Raw genomic sequence first — 16,121 nt, forward strand, 5'->3', positions numbered from 1 at the left:
TCCATCAGAAATCTTGTTTTTTATCATTATTGTGTGACTCTATTTTCAATTCAGACAGAAAATAATTGTTTATTTCATAACATGTTTGTTAAAATAAACCTTTTAGTCGTGTCCCTCAGGTTTTCACTCAGTCCTGTTACTCTTCTAAACATTTAGGACTTTTCTCAAGTCACATAATCAACAACAGGTAGCATCATTTGAGTCTCCTGAAGCCCAAAAGTAACTTATCTCACTCAAAAAGTAATATAACTAGTAGTGTAACTAATTACTGTTGGCAGGGAGTAATAAGTAAAGTAAGAAATTACATTTTTTGAGTAACTAGCCCAACACTGGTTGGGAATTGGGGGATTGTCTCCCTTTATCATCGGTCATTTTGTTTGTTTTCTACTGGGTTTGTATTTATATACAATACTACATTGCTGTATCTGTATTTTACAACAATATGTAATATGAGTCCAACACTGCGGGTTATGGAATCCTAAATGGAAATGAGTCATCATTAATTAATGAATGCTGTTAATTATTAATTCATTAATACCTGAGTAATAAATAAATAAATAAAAACAGGCCTGGTGGTGGTGGGGGGGGGGTTCCTCTCTTTCTCACTGTTTGTTCTACTGGGTTTTTATTTCCATACAATCCTCTATGACCTTACCTTCCCTCTTATGTGAGGACAACCACCGCATTAAAGCGGGTAACGTGCGCCACCTAGCGGTGACTGTACCGACCTCTCTGTGCACTGTTGCCCCCCCCAAACCAAAAAAAAGCAGCCTTTAAAAACATGGCAGCGAGCGCGCGCGCCCCCCACGCGCTGATAAAGCTGCAGCAGGGCGCGCGCAGCCAGGTATCATCACTCACTCACCGAGCCCTGTGTGCGCGTTCACGCGGCCAGATTTGGAGATGTCGGTGCCGTCTCCGCGCGCCCGGTGGCGGAGAGGAAAGTTATTTGGTCTCCGGAAAGAAATCCAAATTTAAAAGGACAAAAATGTTGAGGTGAGTTTCTGGAAATCAGTTGTTTGTTTGCTTCTTTCAACCTTTAAAGTGTTTGGTGCTTTAAAACACGTTCAATAGACTTCAATCGATTAACTTTTAACTGATATGTGCGCGTTACTCTGAGCGCGCGCCTGTGTGTGTGTGTTTCCATTGATCGATCAGTTGAGGGAGAATAATGGTGAAATATTACATTTAGTTTTATTTACTGTGGGTTTTTTTGTATGTTTATCTCCGACACATTGCACAGTGATTCAGGCAGAACAAGAACTTTCTGTTTCTGTCCTCAGGTTGAGACTCGGAGCCGCTTTGGATGAGTTTTCTGTGTGTTAGACCTTCACAACTTCATAAACTGTAAAAGTGTTCAGATCCTTCACTTCAGTGAGTTCTGCACTCACAGTTTTATCAGCATAATGTACTAAAAGAATCTTTTGTTTTATAACTTTGTGTACTTTTGCTTATAGTCTAATTGAGAACAATGGGTCATGAAAGGATATTAAATGTCTTTTAATGTAAAATCTGACTTTTAGCATGAAGACATACAAATAAAAAGCCACTCAATAAAACAACGGCAGTACAAAATGAAATGTGACTTTGTAATGCACAATAACTGTTAGCTGTCAGCTCATCACTTCTTTTGTGTGTAAAATCTTGGTAAGAAAAGTTACTAAAGCTGTAAAATAAAGTATAAAGTAGCAGAATATGTATAAAGTAAAAGTAAATATCGGGTTTATTGCCAAGTAAGTTTACACATAGAGGAATTTGCCCTGATGCATTGGTGCATAAGAATCACAATCAAGGAATTTTTAAATATAAATAAAGATAGAAAGATCTAAGAGCTGTAAATGCACTTTCCACAACAGAGACTCACAGTTTTGTTCTCAGCTTGCAGTAAAATAATCTTAGTTAAGCTTTAAAGGGAAACATTAGTCCTCTATTAAAAGCAACACATGTTTATTTTTCAATACAGAACTTGCAGGAAGTGCCAAAAAGGCAAAAAACTAACTTAAACTATTAACTTTTTTACTGTTGTTGCATTAATCCTCACAGACAGCCACTGAGGAATGTGGGAGAAACATCTTGAGTTTCCTGTTGGCCCCTTTTATATATATATATATATGTGTGTGTGTGTGTGTGTGTGTGTGTGTTTCACTTTAGCAGAAAGAGGTTTTTAAGCTTTTCAGCGAAAAGAAAAGGAGTCAGAAGAGCTTTGGGGCAGGAGAAAGCTCTGTGTGATACAGCGAGTGTAACACAAATTAATCTGATTAAAGAATTACGGCATTCCACGGCAGAAGCTCACATAATCATCTGGGGCAAAAAAAAAAAAAAAAAAGCAAAAGCAGGTTTACAGTGTTGTAATGTTGAAAGTTCAGCCGCCCTGTGGTTATTTGTGCTTTCCAAAGCTGTATCTCTGCTTTATAAATGTCACACCTAATTACAAATCAATTAGATGGTACACCTAGAGAGCTGTTCCCGGCAGCCAATCGCAAAGAGTTTACGCACATCCACACAAGTGATCAGGTAGGGCAGGACGTGGGTTAATGAGTGACTAGACCTGGGCAGAAGGGCAGGTATACTTTACACTTGTACAGTGTGGGAACACGTTGGCTAAATTAAACTGCAGATAATCCAAAAATACTTCAGCCGAGGACTGAAAGCACCAGTAGGTAAGAGGTCAAAGTTCTTGAGAGTTTTGTTAACAGGGGTTTGGTCTTTGTTGAGGTTTAGGCTGCGGGTTTAGATGTGTGTTTTACTGGAGCTGATAGTCCAAACAGGATATCTCCACACTGTTTTTGAAGATGTTGACTTTGTGGCTGCTCGAGAGAATGAATTTAATGTGTGTTGTTGGTTGTGGTTGCTCCAATTTAGCAGAAAAGTCTCCGTACGGCAAACACAGCGGAGTGCAAACAAAGGGCAAGTGTAGTTCAGCTCTTTATGCGCTTCAGATAAAGATCAGTTTTATGTGTGCGTTGTAGGTGTGCCACATTTAGACACAGACCAAAACACTGCTGATTGTATTCTCCTCCACAGCGGCTCAGAGGTGCTTTGGGTTGCAACAAAAAATGAAAAATCAGGAAAATTTCTCGCAGAAATACCCTCAAGTGTGGAGATAATGTCACTCTTCTCCGGTTTGATGTCACCCAATCAGACTGAAACCACCAATTATTCTCCCCTCGACAGATGAGCTACCATCTATAATCGAGCTCGGACAATCAGCCGAAAAAACCCTGATTGGACTCTTTTCCTCTCGAAAACGAGTTGCCGCCTGCAGCCGCCGTGGGAACCGGAGTCGCCATGGAGACAGTGGTGATCGTGGCCATCGGGGTGTTGGCCACTATTTTCCTGGCCTCCTTCGTTGCCCTGGTGGTGGTGTGCAGACACCGTTACTGCCACCCTCACGACCTGCTGCACCCCTTCGACTCCAAGTCAGTGAATCAGTGCAAAAAAGCATCTAAATTAAACTTAACTAAAAAGAATTTAAGGTCTTAAAATGTACTGTAATGTCTATAATCTATTGTCTATTCTGCACGGCCTATGTGCTGTTTGACAGGGCCGGGGAAAAGGGGAAAGCTTTCTGGGGTCCAGCAATAATAATTTTTATCCTAAAGATATGTTGATACTGTTGAAGCACATTTCCACCAATGTGGCAGGGAAAAAAGATTCTAATGAGAAAACTTTCTCAAAATATTGACTTTGTATCTTTGAAAGTTTCTCATTATAATGACCTTCTATAAGATACTGTACAAAATAGTGGAGAGATGCTGGGAAACAAGGGAGAGAGATGAGACAAAGGTCCCCAAACTAGAGACGCTGCTGTTCATGATTACCGTCTTAACCTCTAAGCCACAGGTGTCACTCCATTAATGTACTCTCCAACCACAGCTGGACTTAATTTACCTCAACATTTTATATCTGTGTGCTGTTTCTCCACTGTGTTTTCATCCTATTGATTTCATCCCTTTACACTTCGATCAGTTACTGTATGTTCAATCAATCCCAGGTAGCAAAATAAAAGGTCGCAAAGTATCTTAAATATTGATTCCCACAACCTTCAGATATCCGGTAGCCAATAAGATACTGCTTTGAAGTAGACATCAAATTTAGTCATTTAGCTTCTCTTCAACTCAGGGCTACTTTTACCAGTTAGGGGGAACCCAAGAAAAATATTTGCTATTAGACTCTGCTTCCCCTGTTCTGTCTCACAGACCCACAGTGGATCTGATCGGAGCCATGGAGACCCAGAGTGAGCCGTCGGAGCTGGAGCTGGACGATGTGGTCATCACCAACCCTCACATCGAGGCCATCTTGGAGAATGAGGACTGGATAGAGGACGCCTCGTACGTCTTTGGTGGCATTGTGCCATGACACAAGAAGTGTTTTTTACGCCCAGATCGGACCAAAGATTCACGTTGAGCAGCGGCAGTGAACTGACCCATTTCTGCTCGACTCAAACCGGCTGACGAAAGTGACGAAAGTAAAAGTGTGCATCCTGCTCATAGTTAAGTTATAAAATCTCGGTCCACCGCGGAGCGTCTCTGCTGGAGCGCTGTCAGCTGAAGAGTCAGTCATAGTGGACGGCAGTAGAGGAGGTTGTACCTCCGTCTGGTTCAAGAAGGTCTTCACTCAGTCATGAGCGAGAGCGTTAGTTCATGAAGTTTACAGTCTGCCATGCTGTCGCTCTGTGTACAATGACAGTTAAAAAACAAAAAATGCAGAGATTCAACTGACAAATTAAGAGTCAATCTTCTCGACTGATGATTCGAATCATCGACTTTTCAGGGGGCGGTCCTTTACAATAGCCAACCAGCTCTTGGCAAAGCCAGCCAGTCAAGTCAGTTAAGAACTGTCAGCTGGCAGAGTGTTGTGTCTGTTGGACACAAGCCTTAAAATTTACTTAATAAAGTAGATGGACAGCTCCAACTTCGAACGTTCTTGTTTTTTAATGTTTGCTTTTCATCAATAAACTGCGATTGTACCTCACTGTCACTCTCCTCATTCATATTTAAAGATCCTGAAGAAAAAAAGCATGAAAAGTTAGAATGAATTTACAGAGAGTCGTTGCTCTGGAGTCTTTGGTCTAAACTGGGCTTAAAAAGTTATGTCTCTCAGTGCTACAACTGTACTTTGTCAGCGATTGCAACTAACTCTGTGACTTTTTCTCCGACAGTGGATTGGTCTCTCACTGCATCTCTATCCTGAAGGTAACTTGAGCTTCTTACTCTAGTTTTTTGCCCATGTATTTATCCCCTAATTGACCCACATTAACACACGATATACTTCCACGTATCAGATCTGCCACACTTTGACTGAAAAGCTGGTTGCCATGACGATGGGTTCCGGGGCAAAGGTCAAAGCCCCAGCCAGCCTGAGTGACATCATCACCGTGGCCAAACGCATCAGCCCGAGGTAAACGCACCGGTGTTTTCTTTCGCGACAACTCAATATTACGCACATTACGGGCCTCTACAGCTAACCTGCATCCTCCTCGCATTCCTCTCTTTCCCGTCTCGCAGGGTGGACGATGTGGTCCGATCAATGTATCCTCCTCTGGATCCAATTCTCCTGGATGCCAGGTAATCACATTTGTTGTCCCATCATTTTAAATGAACTTCTTTGGGTTTGATAGCTTAATGCAAAGACCTGCTGTTGTGATTGATTAGGTGACTGTAAGAGTTGGAGAGGAGCGACTGCTTGACTTGATTTATCCATAATGTAATAACCGTTGATGTATACAGAGGTAGGGACGGTAATACAAATGCTCAGAGTGTCACAGCAGATTAATGCTACCAGGAAAACTCCCGATTTTCGTGTTTTTCATCATTTAATCACATTGGATTGGAAGTTTATGCAATGCAATTTATGTGATATGTTATTTCCATTCCAGCAAACTCGCCATAATCCAGTTTTTTTCCTTAAAATTTAGAAATAAGTGTCGTTATGTAATATGTTTCTTCCATCAGCAGCAGCAGCCAAAAAAAGCCATTTAAATAGATTTGTCCTTTTCTTCCTCCTCAGGGCCACCGCTCTCCTGCTTTCAGTCAGCCACCTGGTGCTGGTCACCCGCAACGCCTGTCACATGTCCGGCAGTATGGACTGGATCGACCAGTCGCTCCACGCAGCCGAAGATCACATGGTGGTTTTGCGCGAGGCGGCGCTGGCCTCTGAACCGGAGCGATACATGCCCGGAGCTGACGCGCAGAGAGAACAAGCCATTTAGAGCAAAACACAAATACTCACACAAACAAACAGTCAATTTTATCCTTGAGCTGCCTCTTTTCAACAAAAAAAATCTGCACTCAATTGATGCTTAACAGGCACATATTCTGCCAGGCGGTGTTGAAAAAGGCACACTTCCCAAACTCATCATCCAGGCCAAATTAATAAGGACACTTCTGAGCGGTAAACAGGCTGTTCTGATGGAAGCAGGGACTTCACTCTGTGCCTCATTTTCACATCTCACATAAAAAGGATGTTTTTCTTTCATCATCAAAAAGTGCTCCAGCTACATGAAGTAGATGTCACACATTCAGACACAGGCTTTTTTTTTTTTTTTTCGTATGTAACCCCGCGGCAGATCTTTTTAGAGTTGGTCTGTTGACGGTGTAAGCTGCCTGCGAGTGAAAGGCCTTTGGAAAATGTCTTCTCGAGTGCACCATCAAACCAGCGGTGGGCCTAAATCCAATCTCGCCGGCACAGCACAGTCACATGGAGGCTTAGTCAGCTAATCCATTCTGAGGAAAATAACACCCAGTTAGCCAGTGAACCCAAAGGGGTTCCAACTCAGCGGACCAGCGGAAGACTAAACCGACTTATTTACAATTTGTGGGGTCAGCGTGACTTGTGAAACATCCCTCAGACACTCCCACGCTGGTAGAAATCACCGGTCTGTGAGCTTTCAGAGACCAGCAGCTGTAGTTTTAGCCATCAGCACCAGAGTAAAAGGTTTTTTTTCCAGTTGAATAATGCCCCTTTGACCTATTACTGCGCTGTACTATGTTTAATTGATTGTTTTTAGCCACGCTAGAAGCACGTCTTTCTGTCCATCCACCACTTCGGTCAACGCTGAAATATCTCAACCCCCTACTGGAGGGATTTGAAGAATTTGGACGGACGTTCGTGGCTCCCAGAGGATGAATCCTAATGACTTTGGTGATCCCCTGAACTTTCCTCCACAACTTGGATTGCCATGAAATTTGGCACAGATATTCATGAACCCCACAGGATGAATCCTAATTACTTTGGTGATTACATTGCGCCAATTAAAGGTCCAGTGTGTAACATTTAGTAGGCTCTATCGGCAGAAATAGAATATTATATTCATAAGTGTGTCTGAAAATAAGAATGAGAAATTAGCTGTTTTTATCTACTGGTAATTGTTCCTCCTTCATGCCTATAAGGGGTTGCAATCTGCAACTACACCACTAGATGCCACTAAATCCTCCACACTGGTCCTTTAAGTTGAATGTGCCAATACTTTGAAATACCTGCACAGTTAATGACGTTCTCATCAGCCTGTAGTTTGTGTTTACTGCCAGTTCGCAAACAGTATACCTGCTACACACATCAGTTCGCATTGTCATTGTGAGCATGTTAGCACGCTGACGTTAGCATTTAGCTCAGTGCAGCCTCACAGAGCTGCTAGCGTGATTGTAGAAGTCTAGTGTTATCCTCGTACAAAGTCAGTGCTAGACAGTGAGTCAAGAAACAGATCTTTAATTCTGACAACACAGTGTTTAAAAAAGCTATAATTTGCGCTCAGATTCAACTGTACTAGCTGTTTCTATCTACATGTGGGCAAAAATAAGGATATTACACAAATATCAAAGTAGACCAAGACAGTTTGAGTGCATCCCTATTATCCTTTGATTGTTTTTTCCTGTTAGAAATATTGAGCTTTCACACACTATTGAACGATACAGTCTGTCTGTATGTGTTGTCGTGTTGTGGGGATGTTTTGAACAGTGTGTTGATTGAGGTGAAGCAGATTTAACGTGTTGTTTTGGGCCAGAGGGACGTTATTGGAGCATATCTACCTGCTCTTCCATGCATGGCTAATAGTGAATCCCTAAGGAGTCCTAATAAGGCATTACCCACAGCCACAGTGAACACAAGGGCTTAGGCTTCAATACACATGGCACGAAACCTTTGTACACACAAGGCTGGCAGACAAATGAACACATCCGCACATCGTAGGACATATCATAGACTGTGGAGTCAAACACACACAGATTTCAGTGAGAAGCTGTTTTTTTAAATGTGTAAACTGAACTTAAAGCAAAAAACTGCAGCTCTGAGCATGCAGAGGTGTTCTGATCGATGGAGGAGGAAACATTTAGAAAGTGGTTAGCCTTTTATTCTTTTTTCGTTCACATCGTTTATTAGCATTGATCTTTTTTTTTTTGTAAGCACTCCTTTTTGTTTTCCCGTCCTTGTTACTGATGTCCTTCCCTTACTGCCACACACCTTTTTTTTTTTTTTATCTTTCATTGATTTGTACAGATAAAATGAAGTTTCATAGGAAAATGTGTTTTGTTTTTGCTGTTTTTGAACAATAGCTACGGAGAAATCCATGTCTGATAAAAAGTCCACACACTCATACTAATTTGACATAAATAAAAGTGAATTCCTTTACTCTTTTTATTACGTTGTGAGCAGTCCTTTGTGCAGCAACATGGTGCAAATATCCCCCCTGCCGTCTTCCCTTCTCGGTGGAGGAGGAAGTCCCTGCTGCAGGAGCGTCAGTCTGCCTCCGCTTGTTCTCGCCGTCTAGCAAAGCAGCCCTTTGCTTTTCTTCAGATCAATTTGCTTCCAGCTCGGGAGGGAGGCGTATTCATCTCTCTTCATTTCCAAAATAGTCTGGAACATAATTGTAGTGATTTATTTATGGAGGGAAACGATGTAGAAATCAATCCACATAATAAAATATAAATGTTAAAGTTTAAACTTCCTCTCAGGATTGATCATAGAGCGTCTTTTGTCATTTTGAAAAATATGGTGAACACTGCAGCCTGCTGGTTGAAAGATATCACTGCACGCTGCTCCATCAGCTTACCTGGAAGTCTTGATCAGACAGGTAGACCTCCAGGCGATGGGGGTCCACCCCTTCAGGCAAGGGGCTCCGCAGCAGCTCCTCCAGAGGGTACTGGGTCTTCATGAGCTGGGCCAGGGCGTCCTGCACCAAGGTCAGCTTCACCCGCCCTGCGTCGCCCTGACACACACATACCAAATACAAACCAGGGAAAGAGACAGACTGTGATAATAAATAAGAAATATGTGATGTGTACAGTGGATTTTCTAGAAGAGGAGACTTCAATACTTCATTAATTACCAAAGTAACCTTGTTGAATTTAACTGATAACTGAAAATTACAAACATTCATTTATTTTAATTAATTGATGCTGTTATTGATTATGCTCTCTAAATCTCTTCCTTTTGTATGCATGATTATTTTACCTGTAGCCTGTGATAAAATAAAAACTATACTAAAAACTAAATAAAATAAATTAATTAAATAGTTAAAATGAAATTTACAAAAGAAAATACGATAAGATAATTGAATAAAAGATGGTAAATAATAAAAATAAATAAATAAAAGCCAGGCTGAAGAGGCAGTAAAGTGTTTCTTTTTTGACTGATATGTTGTATTTACTTCAATCCCCACAAGAATTATAATAACAGTTATTATATAGACTGTGCCAAAAAAATTACAAATATTAACTTATTCCAACAAGAACTTTTGTCTTGTGTGTGAACCCCCAAAATGCTTCTTTTTAAACTCAGTTTGATTCAGTTCAGAGACCGACAATTCTACCTGACAGTCCTTTTTAATGCTGCATCATTAATCTAATGAAATTCTCTTAGGGGTACATGCCCTTTAAAGCACAGTAACCCCCCCCATCATGTTCAGTTATAAGGGCAATTCTGAGATATATTCCTGCATTCAGATTCAGAAAACTAAATTGATGAGCCAATACAGTGAGAGTGAAAGGAAGAGAAATCATTGCAGGTTTTATGGACTGATTTATGTATTTATGTAGCTGTAGTCGGTGAGGAGCCTATATCATGTTGACATGGCGGACAGATATTAATAAAATAGAGTCTGTAGAGATAATGCCTTTTAAACACCTTTCTTACTCCTATGAGAGCTTCCTTCAAATACCTTCAGGTCAGAGACGACTTTAGTAAAGAAATTAAACATTGAGCGTGTAAGATTAAAGATAATAAACCTCTAAAATCACAAATATTTACAACAAAAATGGGAGAAAGAATCATGCCTCAAGGTTCTGCTAGAAGAACGTAATACCATATTCTGTGACTCCAAAATTGAAATGCAGTCAAATAAGTTTTCAGGGACAGGATGAACGGGTCCTTTCCTTCCCCTTTAATTAGTTCACATTGGTAGAAATGTCTAAAGAAATGCTGAAAGGTTTTGGAACAGAAATTCCCAGAAAGACTCACAGCTCAGGATGAATTTACTTCTTTAAAATCCTCCTGGCTGCAAGCAAGAAAACAATCACACACAAAACAGCCTCCATACTTGAGAAATGGACAACATATATGTGCTTGTACAATGTAATCCATTACATAAGTCTTCTTTTTGCCTGATAATGTCAATAAAACCATCTCTGTGAAGCTGTGAACCTATATGTCGCCCCAACAAGACTACACAACACTACCTGATTATATAACTTCACGAGCTGGTACCTGTGTGTGGGGCCCCAGGCTCCTCTCCCAGCGGGGGAACACATTAGTGAAGGTGAGAGGTTCTGCCCCCTCAAAGATGAGGTAGGCCTGCGGTGGGCGTCTTGGGTTCATCTCTGGGATGCAGAGAAAAATCACATCGCATAATTTACACACATCAACTATCAGAAAACCCAATTTTTATTAAATTTCTGAGGCATTCCCATGGAACAGCTTCCTCCTACCTTTGCAGTACTGCAGTGCCGTCTGCATGGCACACCTCCTCTCGCTGTGCCAGCGGCTCCAGGTCGAAGCCGAGCTCTCGGTCTGCTCGGGCTGACCCCTCTGCCACAGGTAGACCTCCAGACGGTTGTCGAGCAGGAACAAGGCTGGTGGACAGACAAGAAAGTAAGGGGAATATATTAGACAAGAAAGTAGAATTAGATTAGAATATTAAATAAAGTTTGACTTTGATGTCCCTGTGAGATTTTTGGGGGGTTTAATAAAGCACATTGTTGATGGAATATATGATTTATTCGTATATCTACAGTCTATAGATAATAAGTGAACCATCTCCATGACAACTGAGCAATGAGGATGTGTTTAAGAGCTTTAAAAACCCCTCAATAAGTGGACCTTGTGCTAAGAGTTGCTGCTATTTTCAAGATGAATAATCAGTGTTTGAAATGATTCAGATTTTTGTTAACATGAGTACCCTTATTAACCTTCTTATCATGTACTTCAATGGCCCCCAAAACCCCTCAAGCAAGTTTTTGGCCCTTGGTATTTCTAAGGGGGTACTCCTACACGTAACTGCACTGAAAATGTTCCTGTTAAAATGGACTAAAAATGGCAAAAATAATTAGGGTTATGTTGTGTTTAGGGTTAGGGATGTGGATAATTAGGGTAATGGCACCTTTTTTGGGCTAATTTAGGCACCCCAGAAAAATGTGAAAGAGCTGCTCTCACCCGGCTGCGGTACGGAGTACAGACTCTCCTGGACGAAGGGCATCGCCATCACAAGCCCCGGCAGGCGTGCTGGACTCTGCAGCTCTTCGGCCTGGAAGCTCCCCGAGGAGGCACTCAGGTGGAAGAGGCGAGGTGTGAAGTTGTACTTTCCTGGATCTGACAGAAGATGGACATTTCATGTTTTTACTCTGATCTTCAGAGGTGGAATGTAACTAAGAACTGTACTTAAGCACAGATTTCAGGTTCTTGTACTTTACTTGAGTCGTTTCGTTAAGGCTTCTGCAGACAAAGAGCTTATAAAATATGAGGTTTTGTTATGAATTAATTAACAGTATTTACAACTACAACTGAATCAATTCAATTCAAAGTTGCTTTATTGGCATGGGAAACAGACGTGTTAAATAAAAACAAATTTGTACATAAACATAAGAAATGTGGATTTTCTATTTAAAATACACAGTATATTAGTAAAAGAATAATGTAAAGTTAGAAAAATATAAAATATTAATAAAAATAAGTGAGAACTATATAAACACAGCAACTTTTTAAAGTTCTGTATGTACAGTAGTGTAATCATTTTACATGGAAAAACATTTCATGGTTCCAGCTTCTTAAATTTGAGGATTTGTAAAGAATCTGAATACTTCCTCCAGTACTGAGGACTTTAAGGTTTACAGGGCTAAGAGAAATGTCGGGGGTGGAGAGAACCAACGTTGTGTTCTACCTTGCAGCATGCAGTCGTAGGCCTTCCTGTCCATCTGTCCCAGTGCTGCCCAGAAGTCTGCAGGCTCTGAACCTTCCTCCACCACCTGCACCTGCACGGGGCTCCTTTGGCTGAGACCCAACTCTGGTGGACACCTGACAAACACACAAGATTCACAAGATACACAAGGTGGAAAATGCAACCTTTGGTGTTAAAACATCACTGGATCCCACAATCGTCTGAAAGCCCACCCAGCGTGTGTGTGTGTGTGTGTGTGTGTGTGTGTGTGTGTGTGTGTGTGTGTGTGTGTGTGACTTACATCTGAGTGAGACGCTCCACTGCCCTCTTGCTGACCTCTCTGCAGCTGGCATGAGCTTTACAGCCGGTCCAGAGATACAGCACCCCCTGCTGGCTGTTAAGGAGGACAACAGAGGCCCTGGACCTCAGACCTGCAGAGCAGCAATCCACCTCCAGCAGCGAGGCCTCCTCTGGGAGCGCTCCTTGCACACAGAACAAACGCCACTCTGCTGCAGCAGACAGATGGGAATATATCTTTAAAATCACATGACAAAACAAGTGCGATAAATACAGGAAAACAATAAATATGTCCTTACTGCACCTGCATTTGTGGGGGCCTCCTCTCGCTTGCCCCTGTGAATGACGAGGCCTCCCTGGAACAGCTGCAGGAAACAGGGAGGTTCCTTTCCCTGAGGTACCACCACCTGCAGAGACAAACCTTAACTCAGTACTTGTATTTATTATAGTAAAGGTTTAATTAAAATCAATCAGTCAATCAGATTTTATTTGTAAAACACTTTTCATACAAGCAAGTGTTACTTATTTAGTGTTACACTAAGTGCTTCACACATTAAAACACATTAAAACACGAAACTGAGGAAACACTGGAGGAAGAATAAGAAAAAAACAATAAAAATAAGAGATGGATTATACTAATAAAACGGAGTCAGATGTACAAATCGATAAAGTAATATAAAGAATATATACAGAATAAATAGTAATAATAACATAAATACATAGAAAAATGAATAAATTAGTAATTAAAGTAAATACAAATCCATTAAAAGACTAAAAAGGTAGGTTTTGAGTTTAAAAAAATCAAATAAAACCTCTGTAGTCAACATTTCACATACGTATTTAGAGTATAAAAGTACACTGAAGTTAAAGTAGCTACAGTAAAAGAAAAAGTAAAGTAAGTTTATATATATATTGTACCCTTTAAAAATGCAGGATGAGGAGATCTCTGATTTATGACGCCTCTGGCCTGATTCCTTTCAAGGCCCCATTTAATATATGTATGATGTAAGGTTTGGTGTTTCGTGTCAAATGGTGTAAAAATTTAACACATTTTCATGATCTGTTATGGCCGCAGTGATAAAGTTCAATGAGGAAAGACGTATTTGGTCAAATGTCTGAAGATTTAGAAATAAAACAATTTATTGATCTTTATATATTTTTATTCAGAGCTTTACTGATGTGCCACAATAATGTTTTTCAGTTAAAATATCTTATATTTTATATGTTTCCCTACATTTACTGTGTTCCACCAGCTTTTCTGTATTTTCTGTGTTATTTGTACGCCTCACAGTACTTGGAAACTACCCAATAGGTGGAGCTTTTGTGTTTTGCATACTGCCAATGATTAAGACTTCTTTTATCTGCACCTGTCTGTCCATTGTTGTATTTTTTTATGCTCTGATGAAGGTCAGATAGAGTGAAATCTTGCTAAATATTATCAGTTTGGACCCTTTAAAAGGCAAAAATAATGTAAAAAGACACATGGAAGTCATGCTGCTTGCTTTGACCCATAACATAGTGGATGAAGAATTTATATTTATTTATAATATTTGATGTAGACCCCTCACACTGCACTTTAACTTCAGTCATCAAGTAAATTAAAAATGTTTCCCTCAGAAATGTGGCAAAATAAACATATAACGCCTGAATAAAAGTACCAAAGGTGCACTTCAGTACGCTACTTGAGTAAATGCTCTCTCATTGGGTTGTCGTCGTGTATATTATTGTATATTATTACCTGTGACTCTTCGTGGTTGTTCATCCCAATAGACAGGAAAGCAGCAGTGTCCCGCCCACTGACGCTGGAGTGACAGCCCCGCCACAGGAACAAGGCGGTGCTTTCTTTTTTACCTCTGCTACACTCATCAGAACCGTTTCTGTCATCTACAGCAAAGAAAAACATGGATCATCACTGGACTGTGTGGATTTTACATATAAATTGAAGCCATTTTTGTAGTTGAAGCTTTGAAAATGGATAAAACTGCAGAATAAGTGTAAAATCCTACAGCAAAAAGTACAAGAAAAATAAGAAGTGCAAAGGTCACTGACCAACGCTGTTGATGCTGTACGTCCAGCGGATGACGTAGGAGTCTCCTTCGTGAAGCTGTCCAGTGCTCTCCACGGGAATTTCACTGTCATCAAACTCCTGGACGTGCCACGTGTCCACGGCGACTGTTTTCAGCTCCATCTGACGTCCTTCCTCCAGCGCGATGACTCCGTGGCCCCTCTGGACGTCAACCCCGGCCAACACGTTGTGGACTAATCCGTCCCCTTCCTGCGATTGACCCGACACCAGAGCTTTGGCGTCACAGGCATTCAGGAGGCCTGGAGACGGGGACGCGGGCTGGGGAGACTGAACTGGGACGGGCTGTGAAGAGAGGTGAGAAGAAGATAAAAAGAGCTGGAAAAACAAACCAGCATATAGTGTGTGCTGCAGGATGTTAAACTGGGATCTGAACCTGTGTCTCCTTGTTCACCGGAGCAGCTTCCTCTCTGCCTCCACTCCTGCCCGTCCAGTCCAGGAACTTCTCTCTGAACAGAGCCGTCTCGTTGTGCTCTGAGACGCAGCCGAACAGCGCCCAGCTGGGACGCCCCTCTCCCCTCCTGAGGACACAGTTACAGACTCAGTCCAATATCTAGAACCCATTATCAGTATGACATGCTGTAAATTTACAGTTTAGAGGCTTAAAAACAGCAAAATCCTTCAAAACTGTTTTGTTTTCATGCCCTTAAATTATGCTAAGCTATTATGTTATTATGCTAATTATGATTATCATATTAACCTGCCTCTTTGCGTGCATGTTTTTGCACATTATTTTTTTTCATGGTCTGTTCCCTTAATTCCAATTAAAGGTCCAGTGTGTAACATTTAACAGCCTATTGGCAGAAATTGAATATATTTAAAGGATTGTTTTTGATTCTCTCTCTCTCTCTGTGCCTATGCTGCTGTTAACTGCACTGCCCAGTCTTTGCAGATTCATCAGCTTCATTATTTCATCAGCCTCAGCAGAGTCATCAGCCGCCACCACCAGAGTCTGGACTCCATGGGAAGAGCAGACACCCCCTGTAGAGTCCAAGAACTCCTCCATGGCAGATTCACATCTTGCCAGATCAGAAGATGATGATGTGAATGCCAAAGACTTTCTGTCTAGACTTAATCATCAAATATCATATGTTATAATAAACAATTATCTTCTCATTTCTGCTTCATTCACTTGTCTAGCTGAATGGTAGCGAATCCCAGCAGCCAGGTTCCTGAAATCTGGTGGAAAGCCTTTGCAGGATATTGTTGTAAGAGCAGATTAATGCCCATGGTTTTGGGCTGAGATGTCTCCTGAGGGTTCAGTGCAGAACTGCAGAGTGAACTGTAGGCATACAGTATACTTTAATGTTGTCTCTCAGTGTGAATGTATGTTTGCACAGTGTGCTGCAGCAAACTGGGGCTCCTGTCTTCTTGTTTGAA

The 16,121-nt window shown here is 41.2% G+C and overlaps 2 protein-coding genes across 9 annotated transcripts in view; one reads left to right on the forward strand and one right to left on the reverse strand.

The window, feature by feature from the left end:
• Window positions 1-884: 884 nt before the first annotated feature.
• Window positions 885-8,631, forward strand: tmem98 (transmembrane protein 98). 2 transcript variants are annotated; one of them, XM_051387899.1, is made up of 7 exons: window positions 885-993; window positions 3,172-3,416; window positions 4,197-4,328; window positions 5,159-5,192; window positions 5,282-5,397; window positions 5,505-5,564; window positions 6,007-8,631. In XM_051387899.1, the coding sequence occupies exons 2-7, from the start codon at window positions 3,286-3,288 to the stop codon at window positions 6,206-6,208; spliced, it is 675 nt and encodes a 224-aa protein (XP_051243859.1). In that variant the 5' UTR covers window positions 885-993; window positions 3,172-3,285; the 3' UTR covers window positions 6,209-8,631. The 2 variants fall into 2 exon arrangements, with proteins under 2 accessions (XP_051243859.1, XP_051243860.1); XM_051387900.1 differs by lacking the exon at window positions 885-993 and adding an exon at window positions 2,137-2,657.
• The window catches only part of svilc (supervillin c), a 29,565-nt gene continuing 21,132 nt past the window's right edge, over window positions 7,689-16,121 (reverse strand). For 6 of the 7 annotated variants that reach the window (XM_051387874.1, XM_051387872.1, XM_051387879.1 and 3 more), the window contains 11 exons: window positions 15,118-15,262; window positions 14,708-15,026; window positions 14,397-14,542; window positions 12,963-13,065; window positions 12,663-12,870; window positions 12,365-12,498; window positions 11,641-11,796; window positions 10,917-11,060; window positions 10,696-10,808; window positions 9,044-9,199; window positions 7,689-8,847 (listed from right to left, as the gene is read on the reverse strand). In XM_051387874.1, the coding sequence (XP_051243834.1) occupies window positions 8,758-8,847; window positions 9,044-9,199; window positions 10,696-10,808; window positions 10,917-11,060; window positions 11,641-11,796; window positions 12,365-12,498; window positions 12,663-12,870; window positions 12,963-13,065; window positions 14,397-14,542; window positions 14,708-15,026; window positions 15,118-15,262 (1,714 nt within the window). In that variant the 3' untranslated portion in view covers window positions 7,689-8,757. The remainder of the gene's footprint in view (window positions 8,848-9,043; window positions 9,200-10,695; window positions 10,809-10,916; window positions 11,061-11,640; window positions 11,797-12,364; window positions 12,499-12,662; window positions 12,871-12,962; window positions 13,066-14,396; window positions 14,543-14,707; window positions 15,027-15,117; window positions 15,263-16,121) is intronic. The other variant, XM_051387875.1, reaches the window with a different exon arrangement.

This window comes from Dicentrarchus labrax, unplaced genomic scaffold (genome assembly GCF_905237075.1).
Source record: "Dicentrarchus labrax unplaced genomic scaffold, dlabrax2021, whole genome shotgun sequence".
In the NCBI taxonomy this organism is placed as follows: domain Eukaryota; kingdom Metazoa; phylum Chordata; class Actinopteri; family Moronidae; genus Dicentrarchus; species Dicentrarchus labrax.

Bases quoted from the DNA above. Each gene is read 5' to 3' on its own strand.
- tmem98 (XM_051387899.1), top strand. From the start codon at position 3,286: ATGGAGACAGTGGTGATCGTGGCCATCGGGGTGTTGGCCACTATTTTC. The intron at 3,417-4,196 runs GTCAGTGAATCA...TCTGTCTCACAG, and splicing joins CTGCACCCCTTCGACTCCAA to ACCCACAGTGGATCTGATCG. The intron at 4,329-5,158 runs GTACGTCTTTGG...TTTCTCCGACAG, and splicing joins GACTGGATAGAGGACGCCTC to TGGATTGGTCTCTCACTGCA.